This window comes from Scyliorhinus canicula, chromosome 13 (genome assembly GCF_902713615.1).
Source record: "Scyliorhinus canicula chromosome 13, sScyCan1.1, whole genome shotgun sequence".
Classification (NCBI taxonomy): domain Eukaryota; kingdom Metazoa; phylum Chordata; class Chondrichthyes; order Carcharhiniformes; family Scyliorhinidae; genus Scyliorhinus; species Scyliorhinus canicula.
Genome location: NC_052158.1, coordinates 71,092,545 through 71,116,636, shown reverse-complemented (window position 1 = coordinate 71,116,636; position 24,092 = coordinate 71,092,545). Strand labels below are relative to the sequence as shown.

Genomic DNA, 24,092 nt, shown 5'->3' with positions numbered 1-24,092 from the left:
ATGTAGCTTGCTTCCCACAAAAAGGGCAGCCACACCTTTCATTTGAAGGTGAATGTAATCAAAGGAGAAATTTATCAATGTCAGAAAATGTTCAACCAGACAGAGGGTGGTACTGCATGGGAACTGACTGAGCCTCCGTTCAAGGAAGAAGCAAAGGGTACTCACATTGTGGTTTGGGATGGAGTTATGGCAGGATTGGGCACCCTTGGTGTAAAGGAGACTGTTAGAGCCATGAAATTAGCAACATCGGGCATCGGAGGATTTGCAGAAGTAGGTCGGAAAGTGTTTGGACAAGGCATTTGATGAGAGAGCAGTAGGTGACCTTTCTCCAAGTCTCAGTCAGCATTACTGAGCTCTCCCTACTCCCTTCCTTCCATATGGGAATGCTTCTCATTCCCTTAAGCCTAAATAATAATAGTAATAATCTTAATTATAATCTTTATTGTCACAACTAGGCTTACATTAACATTGCAATGAAGTTACTGTGAAAAGCCCTGAGTCGCCACACTCCGGCGCCTGTTTGGGTGCAGGGGGAGAATTCAGAATGCGGGAATCGAACTGGGGACCATGGAGCTGTGAAGCCATAGTGCGAACCACTATGCTACCATGCTGCCCTTAATATATCATAAATTATAATATATCATAAATAAATCATAAATTCGTCTGTTGGAAAATTTCTGACATCCCATGTCCTATCATAAAATGTTTTGCAAATGCTGTGAGGGCAAGAACCAAAAAAACAACTGCAAGTGAGAAAGAAGTTAGTGTGATGGAGAGCGAGGGACACTTGGCGGAATTCAAGCAAAACCTTTCAAAGTGTCATTTTGGGCGAGTTTGGCAGGGTGTTTCCCGTCGGCTTTTTGTAAAATCCATAACGTTATTCACCCACACGTAGTCATTTTTTGGGGTCTTGGGAAGATTCTACCCAGTTCGACCCACACTTCGAAATGCTTTCATCACTGGGGAATTGAACTTGCTGGCAAGACTAGCTCTTTGGCGATCGGGCTGCCATTTTGAAAGGGTGCCCCGATCTCTAAGTGAGCTTGAGGGTCCCCCACCCCCCACCCACAGACAGTGCCAACCCCTGCACACATGGGCATTGCCCCTCCCCCCTTTCAGGACCTTCACCGTCCCCGTCCCCCCACCAAGCCCCCAACCTTTATGAGGCCCCTTCACAACTGCCCTCCACCACCGCTCACATTTTATCCCACCCCTTTCATGGGCATAGCCCCCTCAGATACCAACTCTTGACAGTGCCACTCTGGGACCCATGTACCCTAGTACTGGCATCCTGGCAATTCCAGGGTAGCCATGCCAAGCTGCTGTGCTGGCAGTGCCAATGTACTCAAGAGCCAGAAGGAGAGCCAGGGTGTCACCCTTCCCTGTCCTGACCACCCAGGGGTCTCCAATGGCCTGGGAGACCCCCTAGGTGCCGTTACGCCTGGCCCAAGTTTGTGTCGACCAGTATTAAACGGCACCCTAGCGAGGCCTCGCTGGGGACGTCATTTGTTCCTGGGAGCCAAGAGAATGCGGCGCAATCGTATTTATACGAGTCGCATGGCAAGATCCATATCGCGACATCTCGCGAGGTTTGAATGTCACGGATCGCATGAGAGGCCGCTCGCGAAATTCAACAGCCTCACCGACACCAAGTCGGGCGTGACAAGGCCAGTAAATTGCGCCAACCAGCATTGTGAGGGAGAGAGACAATCGACACTGAGAGTGTAAAGGAAAGGATCAACGTACTGATAGTTTGAAGGAGAAAGCCAACAAACCCTACTTTGTTCATTTCCATTGATGCTGTGTGATCGAATTCACCCCCCTCTGTTTGGATACAGGAAATCCATTTCATACTTCCTATAATGCCATCAGAATATTAAAAAACAACCAGTTTTTTAAAGAGCTGAAATACTCCACAGAGATTTCAGGGTGATTTCCTATCTGCACTTGCTGCATTTTTATATATTTTGATTATGGCAAAAGCCCTTTTGTGGTGAGGTACTCTCTCCAATCCTGAACATTCTGGCGATTGCTTCAGAAGAACTCCATATGTGCCAAAGTATTATTTTGTCATATTTGTACCCAACGGGAAATGTCAAAGTACTCTTCATCACTTGACCGAACGTGTGACCATACACTTCAGCAAGGATTACTTGCTAGAGATCTGGAACAGTCATTCTACCTAACTTTCCCCACTCAATACAGGGGCATCGATTTCAATTGCTTGCTTCCCCCTTGCATAGAGATGATCTGCTGATGATATTTAGAGGCCAATTGTTCATGGTAGCTCAGTGAAATGTGAAAGAATTAACACAATATAAATTTAACTTGAATGTTTTTCAGACTGGGATTTTTTGGTCCCACCCATTGCAGAAATCGTTGCAGGCGGGATGGAAAATTTGACAGACCTGCTAACGGTTCACTGATTACGGGTGGAAATTTCCGGGCTTGCTGTGGGCGGGACCGGAAAATCCGACCTCCATGTTTGGCTAGTATATCCACACTGGTAATGTGTCACCCCAAAAGCGTTCTTATGTAACCAGCAATGTACTTATTATTTCCACAGATAATTACGCCTTTTCGCAAGCTGATCTTGTGTGCTGAAAACCGCAAGGAGATGGAAGATTGGATCGCAGCAATGAAAACTATCCAGAACAGGGATCACTTTGAGGTGAGGTGGCTGAAAACCAGCAATTTCTATGCCTTTGAGAATTTATTTGTAAACCAGTAACTGCAAATTAGGTAATCACACCATTCAATGCACCCGAGGGAGAGGAGAGGAAAGTTGGCGAGGTTTTAAACCTGGAAGGAAGATTCAAATAATGATGGGTTCATGTTACCCCATTTGTGTAAAGGCCTTGGGTAGAGCATTTCAAGGTAACAGATTATTACATAAATGACAAGGGTTATCCGTTCCTGAATGCCATTGCTGTCTTCACTCAGTCCTTGGTATCTCTTGTTTGTAACAGTTCATATAGCAGATGGCAGTTTCAGCACCTTTTCCCCATTTTACAGATGACCCAAACCTCCGAAAGCAGCAGTCATTTTAAGTTTAGTTATTGAGAGTGGCCAATGCCACTAGTTGCACTGAAATCGTGGGGCTTGAGCGACAACTTCAAAAGGCATCAGGAATTCATCATGCATTGGGGGCTAAAATCGCAAGTTGACCAGACTAGATAAGTTCCCTTCGCTGAACGGAATCTGTGAACCAGTTTGGATTTTATGTTGTAACAGTAGCCTTCATTACCATTTTAAGGGGCATAAATTAGCAGATTTATTGACATTTGTTTTCACAATGATTTTGAGTTGGTAGGCCAGGAACTTCACCGTTAAACTGACTGGCTTTGCAGATTAGGGTCCAATCACAACAGCACTCATTCTGTCCGCGGTGCCTTAGACGGGCAGCTAACTTCTCATCAAGTGGTTTGGCCCTTGGCCCTTCTGAGGCAACTGGGTCATCACGGAAAAATGTAAACAGCTGCCACATTTCTGTCTGTATGCGCAAACTGCTCAGCCCTCCTATGTAGAGATTGTGATGAGCTTTTGTTTATACTGTCATCTATTTGCCATGTTCAGTGACTTTTATCCTTAGCAAAGCATTTCTGTTGGGAGCAGTATTATGGGTTGGTTGTGGTGGATCAAGCTCTGACCAATACCATTCAGAAAGGACTTGGGTATCCTTCCTGTTTTTACTACTCATTTATTTTATGAAAGCGACACATTCTTTCTGCCTGTTTGAGATAGGTAGCATACCCAGTTCATGCTACAGTTGGCACATGCTTTTTTGGCTCTCTTATCTATCCTTTCACCATTGAGATATTAACTATCTCTGGGTTATAGTTCCTCCAATCCCTTGACCTATCTCCGGGTTATATTTCCACCAGTTCCTTATCCAGCCGTTTTCCATATCTGGAGCTTGCCGCTATTAGGTTTTAGAGAGAATCTAGTCCAAACTGAATTGCAGCCTTAACTACCGTGGGCACCGACAAACATTCAAGTAGCACTAAAGCTTTGAAATGAACAGAGCAACACTGAGGAATGGAGATTTAGCGAGGATGTTTTTGAGATTGGTGTCTCTGTTGATCGAATCACTATGTAACTGATGGCCACCAAAGTGGGCAGCATGGTAGCATTGTGGATAGCACAAATGCTTCACAGCTCCAGGGTCCCAGGTTCGATTCCGGCTTGGGTCACTGACTGTGCGGAGTCTGCACATCCTCCCCGTGTGTGTGTGGGTTTCCTCCGGGTGCTCCGGTTTCCTCCCACAGTCCAAAGATGTGCAGGTTAGGTGGATTGGCCATGATAAATTGCCCTTAGCGTCCAAAATTGCCGTTAGTGTTGGGTGGGGTTACTGGGTTATGGGGATAGGGTGGAGGTGTTGACCTTGGGTAGGGTGCTCTTTCCAAGAGCCGGTGCAGACTCGATGGGCCGAATGGCATCCTTCTGCACTGTAAATTCTATGATTTAAAAAGTATTCTCAATCGTCATACGCAAGTCTGTTTTTAAATATATATATTTTTATTCAAACTTTTTCCATTTTATAGATAACACTAAAACACAACACCCCCAATTAACCCCCCCCCCCCCCCCCCAGGGAAAAAACCCAAGAGAATCAAACTCTTTCCCCCCCCCCCAACCGCAACTAATGGTGACCAACCCTTTGAAGTACAGGGTAAACGGCTGCCATCCTCGGTCGAACGCTTCACGGTGTACTTGACTCTCTTGAGGTATAGAAACTCCATCAGATCCCCCAGCCACACTGAGGCACTGGACAGTAAAGCAGACCTCCATCCCATCAGAACTCGCCTCCGAGCAATCAACGAGGCGAAGGTCAAAACACCGGCACTCGTCTGCAGCTATGGCAAGTCTGACATCCCAAATATGGCCACTAAGGGACAGTGCTCCAATTCAATTTTCATAATCGCCGACATGGTGCTAAAGACAGAAACCGAGAAACCCACAAGCCTAGAACATGCCCAGAACATTTACACATGATCAGCCGGACCACTCCCGCAGCTCTCGTACCTGTCCTCCATTCCCACAAACAAACAACTCATCCGAGACCAAGCCAAATGAGCCCTATACACTACTTTAAGCTGTATTAAGCCAAGCCTCACACACAACGTGGTGTTCACACTCCACAAGGCCTCACCCCACGCACCCTCCTCCAACACCAGCCCCAACTCCTCCTCCCACTTGCCCTTAACCCCCTCAACCAATAATGGGTCCTCGACCATGATCCTTCCCTAGATACCCACGGTACTCCCGTCTTCCGACCCTGCAAGCGAAAGAACCCTCTCCATCAACGAGGTTGGCAGCACCACATGGAAAGTCGCAAAGATCTGTTTTGCAAAATTGCAAATTTGGAAGTATCTGAACGAGTCAGAGAGCCCAAATTTATCCAACAACTCCTCCAAACTTGCAAACTGCCCTTCCAAGAACAGATGTTCCATTCCTTCCAATCCCTTCTCTTCCCACTCCCGAACCGTGGCATCCAACCTCACAGGCTCACGCGAAATGGAGCCAGCCTGCATACCACCCAAATTTAAAATGTTGCCAAAATTGCCTCCATATCTTCAGAGTGGAGACAACCAGACTTGCCGAATGTTTCATTGGTGAAAAGGGAGCAAGGACATCGCTAGTGCCTCAACCCCAACCTCCTCCATGATTTCGACTCCATCCTTACCCATGTAGCCTCTGGATCTCCACAATATACCAACACCTTCAATATGTTCGCTGCCCTATAATAATATATCAAGCTTGGCAATACTAAACCCCCTGACGGTCCCTCTGAAGGACTGTGCTTCATTTGCCACATTGCCCTCCCAAATAAAGGGGAAAACCACCCCCCCCTCCAAAAAAGACTTCAGTCGGAAAACTGGCAGTCACTGGAACAGGAACAAAAATCTTGGTAAAATATTCCTCTTGATTAACTGGATGCTGCCCACCGAAAACAGGGAGCATATCCCACCTCTGCAAATCGGTCATGACCTTTCCCACCAAGTTCATATAGTTAAACTTATGAAGCCGGGTCCCCCAAGCAACCTGGACCTCTTGATTCATGAAATGAGAACTCACTAAGCGCAATGGCAACATCCCAGATTGACTCCCCTCCCCAGGGGTGTGACCAGAAAACACTCACTTTTCTCCAGGTTCAATTTATACCCTGCAAAAGCGCCAAATGCTTCAACAGCACCACTACAGCACCCAATGGTGGCGATCATCTCTCTCGCATAAATAAAAAGATCGTAAGAGTACAGGGACATCCTATGTTTCCAACCTCCTCCATCTATCCGAGGCCTGCAGAGCAATGCCGAAATGTTGTATTGCCAACGCAAACGAGAGGGGGGCATATCGCACTCCTGTCTTGTTCCCCTATTCAACTAAAAATATCCCAAACTCACATTGTTTGTATGGACACTGGACTTTGGTGCTCTTTTCTCAGCACCGCATTCAGGGCATCCTACAGAGCCGTGGGCAAAACCTCCCCATTCTTATTACACCCCACACACTCGATCCTTACCCTTATGCAAAACCTAAACTCTGCTAACATCCCCACATCCAAACGCCGTCCCGGCTGCTGAGCCCACCCATCTCCAGTACCACATCTACCAGACATGGAGCATGATCCGGAATAACTATCACGGAATAATCTGCTTTCTTCACCCCTGCCAGCAGAGACCCCCCCCTACCATGAAGAAATCAATGCGTGAATATCCAAGTCTGGTATAGCGGCCAACATCCTTTTCATAAATGTTATGTCATCCCGGTTTGGTGCGTACACATTTACCAACACTGCTGACTTGCCTTCCAACGTCCCAGCAACTATTATGTATCCAACTATCTGATCCTTCCCCATCTGAACCCTAATTCTTTTTCTAATTGAAATTGCTAGCACCCCCCTCCCCTCCCGGGACCTGCTATCAAAAGCCCAAGTGGAACACCTAACCCTTCCGAAGCCTAATCTGGATCCTCACCCACAGATAGGTCTCCTGCAACAGCACCATATCGGCCCCCAAATTCTTCAAATGAGAGTAAACACTCATTTATGAAGTTAGTTATTATCCGATGTGGAAAAAACTCTCGCTTGCTTCACTGGGCCCCCAAACCCTGGAATTTCCATGTGACCAATCTAATCGAGGGGTCGCTCAACCCCCCCCCTCAAGTCAGCCGTTTCCACTACGAGGGAATAATCACGCTATCTCCCAGACTCCTGATACCAGGGCCCACCCAAGGTCGCACCCAGCCCTACCCACAGGGTGAGACAAAGAAACAACCCCTGGTCATCTTCAGCAATCTACCCCCTCCCCTATCCCAGAAATCATTCAACGGCTTCCTCTTGAATTCTTCACCATCCCCTTCCTCCTACCATTCACACCTTCCAGGCTCATCGAAACCTGCCTAAACAGGTCAAACAGCCAGCTTCCTCGCCCCCACCTCGCTCCCATTCACAAGTCAAACTCTGCGTGCTTGTGAGGTAGCCCCCCAGCCAGGGCCCCCACAGATGAGTAATGGAAAAGAAACAAAATTACTCCGACCCCTTTGTCTACAGAGAAATAACCAAAACCAAGACCCATTAACATCTCCATCCTCTATTTTGGGCCCCAAACTATTCGGATTCCTACCTTAATCCGTGCCCCCAACTCCCTCACACCCCCCCTCCACTCCAAAAAAACATAAACTCCCTCTATACAGAATCATAAATTTCAATTAATCATATCTATATAAAAAAAGGAAAACCAATGCAACATTCCCAAACAATCCCATCCAAACCATCATCAAACTCGCATTCAAATCCCCTAAGTTCAGTCCAAGTCCTTGTGCTTTAACGAAAGCCTCGGCTTCCTCTGCCAACTCGACAAAATGATCCCTGGAATTGTGCATGACTCTCAATCTTGCCAGGAACACCACACCAAAAGTCTCACCACTCTTATGTAGTGCTGTCTGTGCCTTGTTGAAGGCGGCATGCCTCTTTGCCATGTCGCTCGATGTGCTTTCTCTTTAATTGCTCTATTTTATAACGTTTGCTCTAGAGTTGCCAGGTATCTTTCTGATACCACCACGAGGTTCAAAGCCAAGTGCTGATCAATAACTCAATACACCAGTTAGTGAGTTTCAAACCAAAACAAATTTATTATACACACAGTCAATCACTACTCATGCACAAATTCTACTTACTAAACTATCACTGCTACTAAAGGCCTATACTTAGCTTTCGAATGGCCCACCAGGGCAGAGGAACAATGGCCTTTGTCCGGTTCTGAATCTGCTGGCTTCGAGCTGGTACGGAATAGTAGCTAGGAGCGTCTATCTCGTAGTGTGCATTGACTGGAGACTTACTTGGTTGGTGCAGCTGCTAGGCAGGTCTCTCCTCGCTGAGAGTCACGGTCAAGAGTTCTTTGAGAGCTGCCAAGAGAGCGAACAGAACAGAACTCTACTTTATAGTCCCCAGGGGTTTTGCGCCCTTTTGGGCGGGCTCCGGACTTGGTCCCAATTAATTGGACCATGTCCCAATCGTTCTAATCGATTTCTCCAATACCAGAGGTGTTCCCTGATCGTTGGGCGGGCCCTATGTGTCCGTTGGCCTGCCTTTGTCCTAGCTCCCACTGGCGCCGGGGAGTCTGTCTTGGTCCCGATTGATTCAATATTTCTAATTGTTTCTGGGGATCGCTCATTAGTATGTAGATGGCTATTGGTTTTGTCTGGGTTCTGCAAATCTTAATACACAGGAAACATTGCACCTGCTTGTTTTTCCTGTGGCTGGCCAATTTTCCCTTATTCTTTGCGGGCATCCATTTTGGAATCGGGACGTGGCTACATCCAACTCTGCTGCGACATCTTGGTATATTCGAATACTGTGAACTCGACTCTGACGGGAGCTACTTTGCATGCAAACTCCTTCTAACATGCCGCCAATTAATGTCCCACCTAAGTCTGTTTTTAATGAGCCCACTTCCTCATTTTGTATAGTTTTCCTAATTGTCCATTAATAAATATTAAATAAATCTGATCATCTTCCAGTTGCACAGAAACAGGTTATTCATCTCCAATACATACATAACTGGTATAATATAAAAAGTGTTGGAAAAACTCGTCAGGTTAGGCAGCATCTGTGAAAAGAGAAACTGAGTTAACATTTCAGGTCTGTGAAGTTTCATCAGAGCTTGGACAAGTTAGAAATACGGGCTTAAAACTGCCGAACAGAGTGCACTGCTGTGTCTGACTCTGATCAGATGGAAAACTACCCACTCTCCTGCATAATTTGAAAAGACTCCGGACTTCCAGTGGCAGATCCTGCAGATCTGCCTCACAACAGAAATCCTCACTGAGAGCGGTGGAGAGAGTCTGCGCAGGATCCAAGGCCCTCCTTTTACACCACTAGTTGCCCTATTCTGATAAAGTGTTTGAAGGTCCCCAGTTTCTCAGTATGTTAGTAAATTATTGTATGAGTGCATGTGTATGTGAATGGGTGTGTCAGTGGGTGGGTTAAGTGACTAGGGTACCAGCTGGAGGATAGTATGGCAGCTGGGTGAGCTGGGTAATTGTCAGGGGTTTTGTCAGGTCGGGGGCTAGTCAGTTTCAGTCGAATGTGTCGGGGGAGTCATCTGGTGGGGGATAATCATGTCGGGTCAGGGAGGCACTCAGGTTATAAGTTCATAAGATATAGGAGCAGGATTAGGCCATTCGGTCCATCGAGTCTGCCCCGCCATTCTATCATGGCTATGTTCCTCATCTACAATGTTACAGACCAAGAGCTGGATTGCAAAATCAGCCAGATCAGCTCCTTCCTAGAACACATGATAACAGGCGCAGGAGTAGGCAATTTGGCCTCCCGAACCTAAACATCCTCAATGTGATCATGGCTGATCCTATCCTGGACTCAACTCCACCGTCCTGCCGTACTCCATAACCATAAGGTAATGAGGGCTAGACTCTTTGGGTCAGGGGATTGAGGAGGGAGTTGGGGTTTCAGTAGTATAGTCACCAAGGAGCTAGCTTCTGATTTTTCTGTCTAACATTTGCAAGGTAACTATTCAGGTAAGTAACTCGGAACTGTCCAAATTCTCTGACTCCAACTCAGAGTGAGAGACTTTATCAGAGTGTCCGAGGAGCATTGAGTTCAAACTCCTGTGCAGATCCCACAGAGTCTGGTTTCTAACGATTTATAGACTTAAAGATCTGGGTTATAAAAAGTTTCAAGGGGTGCTCCTGTCAGTGAGTCATGTAATTATCGCTAAGATCATGCAATGTGATGTGGCAAGAAAGGAAACAAACAAACAAAAGATGTGCCAGGACAGGTGTGGTGTTGACTGAAAGAACAATTAAGAGTAAAACCAAAACATGCAAAGAAAAGGAAACAAAATGGGCAGCGAGACTAAGGTCTGAAATATTTGAACTCCATGTTGAGTCTGGAAAAATGGAAAATGCCTCATTTAAAGATGAGGTTCTCTTAGAGTTATGTTGAACATCTTTACTTTCCCTTTTCCTTTTCTTTGCTTTCTTTTATTTTTTTCTTTGAGCCACATCGTTTGTTTCCTGCCCCATCAACATTCCCTTTGACCTCTTCTGTCTTTCACCCCATCGCAGATCTTCCTTTTGTCCCTGTCCCAACCACCCCTTGCTCCATACCTATATATTTCTAACTTGGTCCAGATCTAAGACAATAACTTCTCCTTGTGGTAGTTAGTAAATTCCACATGGTAAAGAAGTGCACGTGGATGGGTAAAACTGTTTCCATTGAATTCTCTTTTATTCTGCTAGTGATTTGGCGCACAGCTTAATGCCTCCCATTATTACTACTGTTTGCCAGTTTAGAACCCAGACAAGGGGAGAATGTGCAAACTCCACACGGACAGTGGCCCGAGGCCGGGATCGAACCCAGGTCCTTGGCGGTGTGAGGCAGCAGCGCTAACCACTGCGCCACCGTGCCGCCCAACGAATATATATGTGCGTGTGTGTGTATATATATATAGTTGTATTAATAGTTCAATCACCCCTCTGGATACATCCACCCCACCACGTTTTTTATATCCCCCTTCCCATTTCTGAAATCCTATATCCTATTGTGTTTGGCTCCCATCGGTGTCCAGGGTAGACCATATCCCTGTTCGTGCTGCTACCTCACTCCACTCTAGTTGAACTTCAGCTTCCAGTTCCTCTTTTTCATTTCTTTCCCCTGGAATTAATATGAAGACAGTTCGTTCAGTTGGCTAGTTTCCTCCTCGTGGCTTTATTATCTGCTCGTACCCTAGCCTTCACTGGCACCTAATTCCTTAAATTCTCATTGTAAGACTGCCAGCCTGCTCTTCTGTGCGTTACTGATTTCCATGTAAGCCATGAATTATAGAAGCTATAAATTTCCCAAAGGTTTTCTCGCCTACTCTCTTTCACCAGAGGTTTTCTCAACCACTCTGTTAGGTTCTTTTCTCTTGGAGATGACACACCATTTAAGACTTCAGAACATAACTGGAAACAGGTCTGTCTGATCCTCCAATTATAGTCAAACACAACCATGACTTGTCTGTTCTAAGAACTATTCACTTTCATGGTAGCCACTTGCTCCACTGTGCCATGGTGTTGCTCATGATGACCCGCCTCCTCACTCACTGACCTTGTCTGCGACTCAAAAAATCTAGCACAATATGCTCACAGGAGACTACCTCTGTTTCCTGCCTCCTCCCCTTCTCAATGTAGTTTCTGTGGGAGAATGAACCAGCATTTTTTTTTAAGCCTGCTTATAATATATCCATTGTGACTGCTTACATGTAATAGTAGTCAAGGTAGAATTTGGCCACACTCTTATCACATATCACACCGCCCTGATTGAGGGAGTAACTGCCAGGTACCCACACGAAGGCTGCTCCTGTCAATGAGTCATGTAATTATCACTAAGATCATGCAAATATAGCACAGTATGTTTGATATAAGCAGCTCATTTCAGAACTCGTATTGGATTTATTCTGCTATGTGACCTTATACACAGCTTTAGGGTAAAGAACAAAATTGTAACTTGAGAATATTTGTTTTCACTCATGCGTCGAAGACCAAGTAAAGCCCTTCATTAGGGCCGAACCCAGCCAGGCATGGGAATTAAGAAATCACTGACCTGGCACTGAATGAAGAGCTGTCTGGTGTGTCATGGCTGTTCCAAGCATGATGATGTACGAATGAGCACATCTTCCATACTTCCCAGCTGCTCCCACCCAATCCATGAAATTCTGGAATATAGTTGCCATAATTTGGATCCGAGTAGCTGGCATGTAGCACATTCTCTTTGGCAGTATTTGTTAGATATTTCTTAGCTTCTTAATTCTGTTTTTCACTGTTCAGTCGACCCAGTACAGCATGGATCATTTCTCAGGGATGCACAACTGGTACGCCTGCTCACACGCACGGCCAACATACTGCAATGTGTGTCGAGAGGCCTTGTCAGGAGTCACGTCTCATGGATTGTCCTGTGAAGGTAAGGATCAAAGTTGGAAATATTCTTTCTTACCTGTCTCTCTCACAGTCAGTCACAATACTATTCATTGAAGAATTCATCCTTCATCTTGCATGCCCTGTTACACCCCAAACGTCCCTCCTTTGCTACAGTGCCAGGGAGTGTTCTGCAGTAAAGTTACCATTTTAAACAAATGATATGGGATGTGTGTGGCATTGCATCAATGCACATCCCACAGGGAGGGATGGGCTATTGACTTAGAGAACAGATTTATCCTCTCAAGGAGGGATGGGCTGTTTTATAGAACACATGATAGATTCTTCCTCATAGGGAGCGATGGATTCTTCCTGTTTCTCTGGAATTAGCCTTTTAAAATAAACTTTAAAAAAGTTTTAAAACTTGTCTTTCTTTTTCACATTTTTCCTTTGTTTATTCTTGGGTTGTTTTTTTTTTTTGCTGAATACTCTGGTTTATTTATTGCCAAATCAGACTTTGGGTTGGCAGGATTCGAACAGCTAAGTGGTATGAGACATTTTAGTTGTATATTTGTACGCCCCACAATAAGTTTGGGTCAGTGACTACCCCATTACTTAATGCCCAGTTGTATGGCCAAACTGATTGTACGTAGCGTGTTGGATTATATAATCAACTGTGATATCTAAGCAAGGAATAAGTACGAGAAAAAACAAAATCAACAAAACTTAAAAGGACATTTAGAATAGTTGATTAGTGAAGTCCCTTCTATAATGGTCCCTGATAATGAGACTGCCACAAAACGAGCACCTAACAGTTCACCCCTTTCTATGGAGGATCTAAATGGTGGAATCATAATAGTACACTACTGTGTGGTGGTAAAGGATACAGATAATAAGACTGTCTCTTTAAAGAGTTATGATCATACAGGAGGCCATAATAAGTGATATTTTTTGCTTCATAAGGGATTCTAAGGCTTAGATATTGTACCTAAAACTGGTTCTAATAAAGAGAATCTAGGTCCCATTGGCACAAAGGCTGCAAACTAGGAGGCTCCCAACCTAGCATGGGTGTTCCCAATAGCCTTGTTTGGAGGCATAGCCTCTGCCCTGCCTCAATGACAGCCATTCATGATTTGGATTTGGGAGATGGGCAACTCCATACATCATAATAAGGAGGTGTACAATCTGGTGGTTATGGGGCCCATCTTGCAAGTCCTAATGGAAGACAATCAGCAGATGTTGCCTAGCTAGGATTTGTGGATTTACTTTTAGTCTGTGATGGGACTCTTCTATACATTCTCATCCCCACTGTCCCACAAATATAACACTTGACTGCACAATAATTGTTGAAGACTCTCACGTGTCTTCTCCTTTCTGGTTCACAGTGTGTAAATTCAAAGCTCACAAACGCTGTGCTGTGAGAGCCACCAACAACTGCAAGTGGACAACGTTGGCCTCAATTGCCAAAGATATAATTGAAGATGAAGATGGGGTATGTTGTAAGTGAAGAGACAAGCGAGTGCTGATAAATTGAAAGCAGAGCGAATGTTGGTTAGAGCCTGGCACGGACCCCAGGCACTGTCCTGCAAATGGAATTCATCATAGTTGATCTATTGGTGCAGTGAGCAGCCTCCTTTTGCAGCTTGAGTTAGGACTGGTAAACATAGAACATAGAAAAATACAACACAGAACAGGCCCTTAGGCCCATGGTGTTGTGCCAAACTTTTGTGCTAGATTAAGAACAAATGAATCTACACTCCATCATTCTACCGTAATCCATGTACCTATCCAATAGCCGCTTGAAGGTGTTGCTCTGTTTACTTGCTATAAATATAGCAAGGTTGAATTTAGGAAGTTGTGTAAAGTAATTCCATCAGGGACTCATGGCATTGAGCAATGAATGGTTAGCAGGGGAATGTGATCCTGGGCAGTCAGTAAAAGCTAGTGGGAAAGTGACACTGAACAGCGACTGTTTTATCTAAGGAATGTGGCACTGGGAGTCAAATGGATACCAGAAGGAACATGGCACAGAACAACGAGTAGTACCAAGAGGAATATAACACTTGGCAGTGAGAAGTTACCAGGGTGGGTGATTATTATCCATAAAATAGAAGCATTTAAAATTGAAATTTTCAGATGAAAAAGACCAGTAGCATTTAAAAAATAAATTTAGAGTACCCCAATTCTTTTTTCCAATTAAGGGGCAATGTGGCGTAGTCAATTCACCTACCCCACACATCTTTTTAAGTTGTGAGGGTCAGACCCCTGCAGACGCAGGGAGAATGTGCAACCTCCACACGGAAAATGATCCAAGGCCGGGATCGAACCTGGTTCCTCAGCACCGTGAGGTAACAGTGCTAACCACTGAGCCACCGAGCTGGCCCATTGACGGTATGCTGCAGAACTGAGCTCTCTCTTGAAAATCCAGTTTGTATTTTAAATATTGGAGCTTCCCCCCCACTGGTATAACATGGTAAAGCAGCCTATTTTACTTTGGTTTCCTGAGGTCAGCTTGATCTTGAAGAACTAGCATCTTTCACAAACTCTTTGGATCATCCCGAGATTAATAGCCAAAGAATTACCTTTTGAAGTAGAGTCACTGTTATAATATAGACAAATATGGGCAATTTGTGCATAGCTATTGCTGATTGAGCTTGAGGGATAAATACTAAAAAGTCAGCAGAAGAATTTACTTGTAATTCTTTGTTTAGTGTTTTGGGATTTTTGAATGTTCACCTGAGCAGACACTCCTAGATATATTTAAAGGATGGTATCTCTGACTGTGTAGAATTCCATCAAAATTGGTGGAATCCTCATTCACCTAAGGAAGGAGCAGTGCTCCAAAAGCTAGTGTTTGAAACAAACTTGTTGGACTTTAAGCCGGTGTTGTAAGATTTCTTACTGTCCATCAAAATTGTCACTGAAGTGAGCGGCGTGTGGTGCAGTGGTTAGCATTGCTACCTAAGGCGCTGAGGACCTGGGTTCGATCCCGGCCCTGGGTCACTGTCCATGTGGAAACTCCACATTCTCCCCGTGTCTGCATGGGTTTCACCCCCACAACCCAAAGATGTGCAGGGTGGGTGGATTGGCCACGCTAAATTGCCCCTTAATTGGAAAAAAATAATTGGGTACTCTAAATTTAAAATAAAAGAACTGTCAATAAAGTGTTAAATCAACTTTCTGGATGGGTCTTTGAACCCTCTCCGGGTTGCAGGCGAGAATGCTACCAGTTAACCAAGGCTGATATGTATATGCACTTATGCTTTACTGCAAGGACCAGATTACTGATGAAAATCTGCATGTCATGTTTAAAACACTGTATACCTTTTTTTGAGCTGTGCAGAGCACTTTGACTATGCTGGCAGGCACCTATTCCAAAATTGACAATTGTGGATTATCATAAGTTTCATCTATTGGTCCAGTTGTAGCTCAATGGCGCAGTGCATCTCGTAAACATTTTCACAGTGACCATTTTTCATTGCAGTATTTGGGTATCAGTTACAAATGGCTAAAGCCAAGAAATCACTGCTGGGATCCATGCTGGTCCCCAACACTGGGGTCCGTGCTGGTCCCTAACATTGGGGTCCGTGCTGGTCCCTAACGCTGGGCTCCATACTGGCCCCTTACACTGAGGTCCTTGCTGGTTCCTTACACTGGGGTCCATACTGGCCCCTTACACTAGGGTCCATGCTGGTCCCTAACATTGGGTCCGTGCTGGTCCCTAAAGCTGGGGTCCATACTGGCCCCTTACACTGGGGTCCTTGCTGGTTCCTTACACTGGGGTCCATACTGGTCCCTTAGACTGGGGTCCGTGCTGGTCCCTTATACTGGGGTCCATGCTGGTCCCTTACACTGGGGTCCGTGCTGGTCCCTTACACTGGGGTCCGTGCTAGTCCCTTACACTGGAGTCCATATTGACCCCTTACACTGGGGTCCTTGCTGGTTCCTTACACTGGGGTCCATACTGGTCCCTTAGACTGGGGTCCGTGCTGGTCCCTTAGACTGGGGTGCGTGCTGTCCCTTATACTGGGGTCCATGCTGGTCCCTTACACTGGGGTCCGTGCTGGTCCCTTACACTGGGGTCCTTGCTGGCCCCTTACACTGGAGTCCTTGCTGGCCCCTTACACTGGAGTCCTTGCTGTCCCTTATACTGGGGTCCATGCTGGTCCCTTACACTGGGGTCCGTGCTGGTCCCTTACACTGGGGTCCTTGCTGGCCCCTTACACTGGAGTCCGTGCTGGCCCCTTACACTGGGGTCCGTGCTGGCCCCTTACACCGGGGTCCTTGCGGGCCCCTTACACTGGGGTCCCTGCTGGCTCCTTACACTGGGGTCCGTGCTGGTCCCTTACACTGGGGTCCGCACTGGTCCCTTACACTGGGGTCCGTGCTGGCCCATTACACCGGGGTCCTTGCTGGCCCCTTACACTGGTGTCCATGTTGGCCCCTTACACTGGAGTCTGTGCTGTCTCTTACACTGGGGTCCGCACTGGTCCTTTACACTGGAGTCTGTGCTGTCTCTTACACCGAGGTCCATGCTGGCTCCTTACACTGGAGTTCTTGCTGGCTCCGTACACTGGGGTCTGTGCTGGCTCCTTATACTGTGGTCCGTGCTGGCCCCTTACACTGGGGTCCGTGCTGGTCCCTTACACTGGGGTCCGTGCTGGTCCCTTACACTGGGGTCCGTGCTGGTCCCTTACACTGGGGTCCGTGCTGGTCCCTTACACTGGGGTCTGTGCTTGTCCCTTACACTGGGGTCCGTGCTGGTCCCTTACACTGGGTTCTGTGCTGGTCCCTTTCACTGAGGTCCGTGCTGGTCCCTTACACTGGGTTCTGTGCTGGTCCCTTACACTGGGGACCGTGCTGGCTCCTTACACTGGGGTCCGTTCTGGTCCCTTACACTGGGTTCCACGCTGGTCCCTTACTCTGGGGTTTGGTCTGGTCCCTTATACTGGGGTCTGTGCTTGTCCCTTAATTTGGTGGCTGTGCTGGACCCTTTCACTGGGGTCCATGTTGGCCCCCTACACTGGAGTCTGTGCTGTCTCTTACGCTGGAGACTATGCTGTCTCTTACACTGGGGTCCGTGCAGGTCCCTTACACTGGGGTCCATACTGGCCCCTTACACTGGGGTCCGTGCTGCCTCCTTACACTGGGGTCCGTGCTGGCCCCTTACATTTGGTCCTGTGCTGGTCCCTTACACTGGAGCCTTTGCTGTCTCTTATGCTGGAGACTGTGCTGTCTCTTACGCTGGAACCTTTGCTGTCTCTTGCGCTGGAGCCTGTGCTGTCTCTTACGCCGAGGTCTGTGCTGTCTCTTACGCTGGAACCTGTGCTGTTTCTTACACTGGGGTCCGTGCTGTCCCCTTACGCTGGGATCCGAGCTGTGCCCTTACATTGGGGTCTCTCCTGGCATCTTTTTGTGGGTTTCTACAGGCTATTTTGCTGAGGCCTTGCTTGTCCCTTTTGATGGCGTCTGTTATTACTCCTTATCTGTGGTTTGTGCTGGTGCCACTGTTGCACTTTGGTTTGTGTCTTTTTCTCATTGCTGTCTATACTAATGCTCATGTTATATTGTAATTCTCTTCTATCTCCCTTATTCAGGTCTCAATGCCACACCAGTGGTTGGAAGGCAACCTGCCTGTCAGCGCAAAATGTACTGTCTGTGACAAAACATGTGGCAGTGTTCTGCGCCTGCAGGATTGGCGCTGCCTGTGGTGTAAGGCGATGGTGAGCAGAGACTGATCAGAACATTTTTATTGTTTGTTAGTCAGGACAGGGTCCATTCATAATGGTGGTAAATGGTGATTTTCATTTGATTTGTCACCCTCACCGCTTTGAGCACAGTTTTAAACAATCTTAAACCACACAACTAGGTAAAAGATGACATTTTCTTTTTAAATTGTTGAAAATTTCATTGCTGCATTTCAATTTGATAGAAGTCAATTCACAAACTTTTTACATCACTCTTTGCAAAATTAGAAGCTTCTGTGTCCCCATAACTGATTATTACACTGTGATACCTGATTTCCCCAACCAGTACCCCACATCTTATCCCTTTCTCCTCCACCTACCTGACTGCTCTTTGTCTTCTGTTCTGTTTTCCTAATCTCCCTCACTTCCCATTTTTCCTTGTTCCCTGCTCAGAATGCCCTTTGTCTCTCCCTCCCCACCCCATCTCTCTGCTCTCACCTAACTCTGCCATTATGTCTCGTCTTCCCATCTTTCCCAGCCCTCACGTCAATTCCTCCTTCTCACTGCTCATTCTTCTCACCCTCATTCTCTCCTGTCTACCCACTTTTCAGCTCACTGCCCCCGTCCACACTTGTTCTCTATTTCCCCTAATTACACTCACCATCTCCCACATGTCCACTTCCACCCACTTTGCATCTCACCTCCATTGCTTACTTTCTCATCCAAGCTTTCTGTCTTTACTCTGATCCCCATCTTTGCTCCCTGTCTCTCCACACTGTTCTAGACAGTCCCAGCTCTCCCAGTCTTCCCTGTGAAGTTGATTTTGCCATGGATGGTCTTCGGGACTGTATCCTGAGTATCCTTTATCTGGCCGCAGAATTTACTGGATCAAGCATCAGACCAGTACGAGAGCCCTGCATAGGGTCCATTCCTGCAGAGAGGGAACAGTGCCAGGAAGAAGCAGGAAGCTGGCTCACAGCTGTGATAGACTGAAAATATTTGAACACTGCATTGGAACAAGTTAATTTCTGTGCATTGAATGCTATATATTGAAATTCAGGAATGGTGTACACTACACAGATTAAGAGATTTTACCATTTGTCACCGGATAATTTTATTTGAAGCTGTGGCAATATTTAGCTGGGTGTAGCTGAACCTATATTTTTGTAGTCCCGGTTAGATACCAAAAGACTCGCTTGTTAGTTGAATTGGACATTCTGGATTCTCCCTCAGTGTACCCAAACAGGCGCCGGAGTATGGGGACTAGGGGATTTTCATAGTAACTTCATTGCAGTGTTAATGTAAGCCTACTTGTGACATGAATAAAGATTATTATCATCATCCTTCTCCCATTGAAATTTTACTGAATTTCAATTCTTTAGCAAATAAGTTAACTTAATGCAACTATCTGAATCAGGGACTACAATCTGTAGTAACCTTTAACAGGTACTAAATTAGTATCTCTTCCCTCACTCCTAAGTCACTTTGTTCTCTGGTCTTCTGTTCAGTTTTGACCATACTGTGTGGATTATGGTGTGCTCATTTCTATGTCATATTCATTGCCTTTAGGTACACACAGCCTGTAAAGACATGCTTCCTATCAAATGTCCACTGGGGCAGTGTAAAGTTTCCGTTATTCCTCCAACTGCACTTAACAGTATCGACTCTGATGGTGAGTTCAACACATTTGTTTCACTTGTTCAAAGAGCAGATTGTCTGCATTTACTGTGCTATCAAACTGAGGGGGACACAGAGATTGGAATTAAACCAAGGCTGTAAATGAGTGGGACATTTAACTCAAGGATTTTTCTAAAGCTAGAAATTAGTGAAATGTTTGACCCGAGCTGAGAGCAGGTGGGGTGTTTGGCCCTCTCCATTAGTGGTAGGATCTAAACCAATTAAATTAGCAATGGCCCCAACTTACAATCAAACAGTGTAAATGCCTCTTAACAGTAACTGCTCTATAGGGCAGAGTATACAGGAAGAAAAAAATAGGCGTTTTTGTGAAAGGTACAGTGATAATCATGGATGATTTTAATCTGCATATAGATTGAGCAGATCAAATTGGCAAAGATAGCATTCCAGGTTTTCCGGAGTGGTTTTGGGAAAATTTCTTGGAGCAGCATGTTGTAGAGCCAGCCAGAGAGCAGGCTATTCTAGATCTGGTAATATGCAACCAAATAGGATTAATGAATAACCTCATAGCAAAGAAGCCCCTAGGTAGTAGCAATCATATCATGGTTGAATTTTGCATTTAGTTTGAGGAAGAAAAGAATGAATCTAAGACTTGTGTTTTGAACTTAAATGAGGGCAATTATGAGGATAAGGAGACAGTGATGGCTAAAGTGAACTGGGAAATTAGGTTAAGGGATAAGTCAGGAAAAATGTGGTGGCAGACATTTAAAGAGATATTTTGTAACACTCAACAAAGATATATTCCAGTGAGAAAGGAAGTCTCCAGGGAAAGGTCAAATTGTCAGTGGTTAACTAAGGCACGTTAGAGAGGTTGAAAGAGAAAGCTTATAATTCCAAGAAGATGAGTGGCAGGTCAGAAGATTGGACAGAATATAAAAACCAGCAAAGAAAGGGCAGCACGGTTGGTTCACAGCGGCAGGGTCCCAGGTTCGATTCCCAGCTTGGGTCACTGTCTGTGCGGAGTCTGCACGTTCTCCCCGTGTCTTTGTGGGTTTCCTTCGGGTACTCCGGTTTCCTCCCACAGTCCAAAGATGTGCAGGTTAGGTGGATTGGCCATGCTAAATTGGCCTTAGTGTCCAAAAAAGGTGAGGTGGGGTTACTCGGTTACGGGGATAGGGTGGAGGTGTGGGGCTTAAGTGGGATACTCTTTCCAAGAGCCGGTGCAGACTCGATGGGCCGAATGGCTTCCTTCTGCACTGCAAATTCTATGTTCAATGTTCTAATGGCAAAATAAAATAGGGAGAAATTGGAGGAGGAGAGAAAGCTAGCTAGGAGATAAAAACAAATTATTTCTCTACAGGAGAGGTTGGAACTACAGGCCGCAGTTTTAAAAAAAAAAGGGGCCTCCCATTTAAGATGGAGACAAGGAGAAATTTTTTCTCTCAGTGGGTCGTGAGTCTGTGAAATCCTATTCTCCAGAGAGCAAAACAGGCAGGGTCATTGAATATTTTTAAAGCTGATTTATTTAGATTCTTGATTGACGAGGGAATCAAAGGGTATCAGATGTAAAAAGGTAACTGGAGTTGAAGCCACAATCAGATCAGCCATGACCTTGTTGAATGGCAGAGCAGATTCAAACGGGCTACTCTGGCTCTTAATTCGTATCTTCATATGTAAGAGAGACAGGGGGTCATGCAATTGCTAAACTCATCACATTTTTTTCAATGAGCAACATTTTCATTAAACTTTGTAATTACATTTCTGCTGTTCTTCAGGGTTTTGGAAAGCAACGTGCCCACCATCATGTACCAGTCCACTTCTTGTATTTGTGAACTCTAAGAGCGGAGATAACCAAGGGGTGAAGTTCTTAAGAAGATTCAAGCAGTTACTGAACCCGGCTCAGGTGTTTGACTTGATGAACGGAGGCCCGCATCTTGGGTAGGAGGTGCTTCAAGTTTCCTTAGAGCACACACCTTTGCAGTTTAGATTTATCAGACTACTGGGATAGAGTGCAAATTTTGTTAAAACAAAAAAGGAACTACTGCAATAACTTTGGTCTCTTGGATTAAGGTGGGGGGGCAAAAAAATCATCAGAATTCCTGCTCCTGGTCACTCTCCAGTGGCCCCTGCTGGAGAGTGTTCATGGATGGGTGGCAGATGGCAACAGGATGGGGCCCAGCTATGTTGCACCATCCATGTTTGGAATACCATGCTGGTCTTAATTGTCTAAGCTCAAACACAAAGCATTGGCCACAGTGAGAAAACAGAGGCTAGCTAAATGCTTATGCAAACCACCCAGCAATTGTTTAAATTGTGAGAGTTAACATTGTGGAAGCCCTAATTGTGCGGGTTGTAACAATTGTAATTGTGGGAGCTAAAACGGAGCTCTGGTTGTGGGATTTATCATTGAGGTCCAATTAAGGGATCTATTACTGAGGGCTAATTGTGGGAATTCTAATGTATAATTGCAGAAATTGTATTTCCATAATAATAGCTGTAATTGTGTGTGTATAAAATATTATAATTGGAGATTTGAGTACACTCGAATAAGTCAAATATTTGTGTTAACAGAAAGCTCTTTCTTGCAATGGGTTCCGGACTAATATGCAATGAGAAGGAGATAGTATTCCACATGTTTCTGCCTAATAACGCAGGGCAAGTAAATGGCCCAAAAATGGAGCAGTCAAAGCAGTGACCACAATATAACTGATGGCAAGGGTACTTGACAAGAACAAAATAAGTAATAATGAGAAATGAATGATTTCTTAAATTGAAAAATTAGCAAAGTGAGCCATAGTTCAGCAAGGGGAAGTATTTAAAACAAAAGATGAGATGAGGGCTACTGAAGGTAAGGATAATGAGCAGGTACCTATGGACAAGTTGCCTTTGTTCTATGATTCCATCATTGTGAGCGGTAGCTGGGTGGGGAAACAAATGTGGAAGAGTAGAAACAGAACTGTGTAAGAAGAAAGGGAAGGCGCAGATGGAATGATAATCACCTACATAGGAGTGATATTCAATTAAGGAATGCAGCTAAACCAGTTTGGGAACATTATTTGGGTTCTTGTGATTGTCATTACTTGTGTTTGTTTTCAGTAAGAAGTCTTACAACACCAGGTTAAAGTCCAACAGGTTTGTTTCAAACACGAGCTTTCGGAGCACGGCTCCTTCTTCAGGTGAATGGAAAGGCTTGTTCCAGAAATGTTTATATAGACACAGTCAGAGATGCCCCGGAATGCGAGCACCTGCAGGCAATCAAATCATCAAAGATGCAGAGAGAGAGGTAACTCCAGGTTAAAGAGGTGTGAATTGTCCCAAGCCAGTTCAGTCGGTAGGCCTCTGCAAGTCCAGGCTTGTTGGTGGGGGCCGAATGTAATGCGACATGAATCCCAGATCCCGGTTGAGTCCGCATTCATGCGTGCGGGACTTAGCTATAAGTTTTTGCTCAGCAATTTTGCGTTGTCGCGTCTCCTGAAGGCCTCCTTGTAGAATGCTGACCCGGAGATCAGAGGCTGAATGTCCTTGACTGCTGAAGTGTTCCCCAACTGGAAGGGAACAGTCCTGCCTGTTGATAGTCGCACGATGCCCGTTTATTCGTTGTCGCAGTGTCTGCATGGTCTCGCCAATGTACCACGCTTCGGGACATCCTTTCCTGCAGCGTATGAGGAAAGTTTCCACGTTTCCACGTCAGCTACAGTTTCCACGTGGAAACACCACCCACCAGGTACGCGGCGCATACTCGTGCGACTCGACCAATGTAGTCTACCTCATACGCTGCAGGAAAGGATGTCCCGAAGCGTGGTACATTGGCGAGACCATGCAGACACTGCGACAACGAATAAACGGGCATCGTGCGACTATCAACAGGCAGGACTGTTCCCTTCCAGTTGGGGAACACTTCAGCAGTCAAGGACATTCAGCCTCTGATCTCCGGGTCAGCATTCTACAAGGAGGCCTTCAGGAGACGCGACAACGCAAAATTGCTGAGCAAAAACTTATAGCTAAGTTCCGCACGCATGAATGCGGACTCAACCGGGATCTGGGATTCATGTTGCATTACATTCGGCCCCCACCAACAAGCCTGGACTTGCAGAGGCCTACCGACTGAACTGGCTTGGGACAATTCACACCTCTTTAACCTGGAGTTACCTCTCTCTCTGCATCTTTGATGATTTGATTGCCTGCAGGTGCTCGCATTCCGGGGCATCTCTGACTGTGTCTATATAAACATTTCTGGAACAAGCCTTTCCATTCACCTGAAGAAGGAGCCGTGCTCCGAAAGCTCGTGTTTGAAACAAACCTGTTGGACTTTAACCTGGTGTTGTAAGACTTCTTACTGTGCTCACCCCAGTC

At 45.7% G+C, this 24,092-nt stretch overlaps 1 protein-coding gene across 6 annotated transcripts in view; it reads left to right on the top strand.

Moving 5' to 3' along the window:
* Nucleotides 1–24,092, top strand: part of LOC119975916 (diacylglycerol kinase delta-like) — a 169,963-nt gene that overhangs the window by 97,389 nt on the left and 48,482 nt on the right. For 5 of the 6 annotated variants that reach the window (XM_038815860.1, XM_038815858.1, XM_038815859.1 and 2 more), the window contains 6 exons: nucleotides 2,567–2,671; nucleotides 12,331–12,463; nucleotides 13,803–13,909; nucleotides 18,015–18,140; nucleotides 19,674–19,776; nucleotides 21,515–21,677. In XM_038815860.1, the coding sequence (XP_038671788.1) occupies nucleotides 2,567–2,671; nucleotides 12,331–12,463; nucleotides 13,803–13,909; nucleotides 18,015–18,140; nucleotides 19,674–19,776; nucleotides 21,515–21,677 (737 nt within the window). Of the gene's footprint in view, nucleotides 1–2,566; nucleotides 2,672–12,330; nucleotides 12,464–13,802; nucleotides 13,917–18,014; nucleotides 18,141–19,673; nucleotides 19,777–21,514; nucleotides 21,678–24,092 lie in introns of those variants that run through there. The other variant, XM_038815862.1, reaches the window with a different exon arrangement.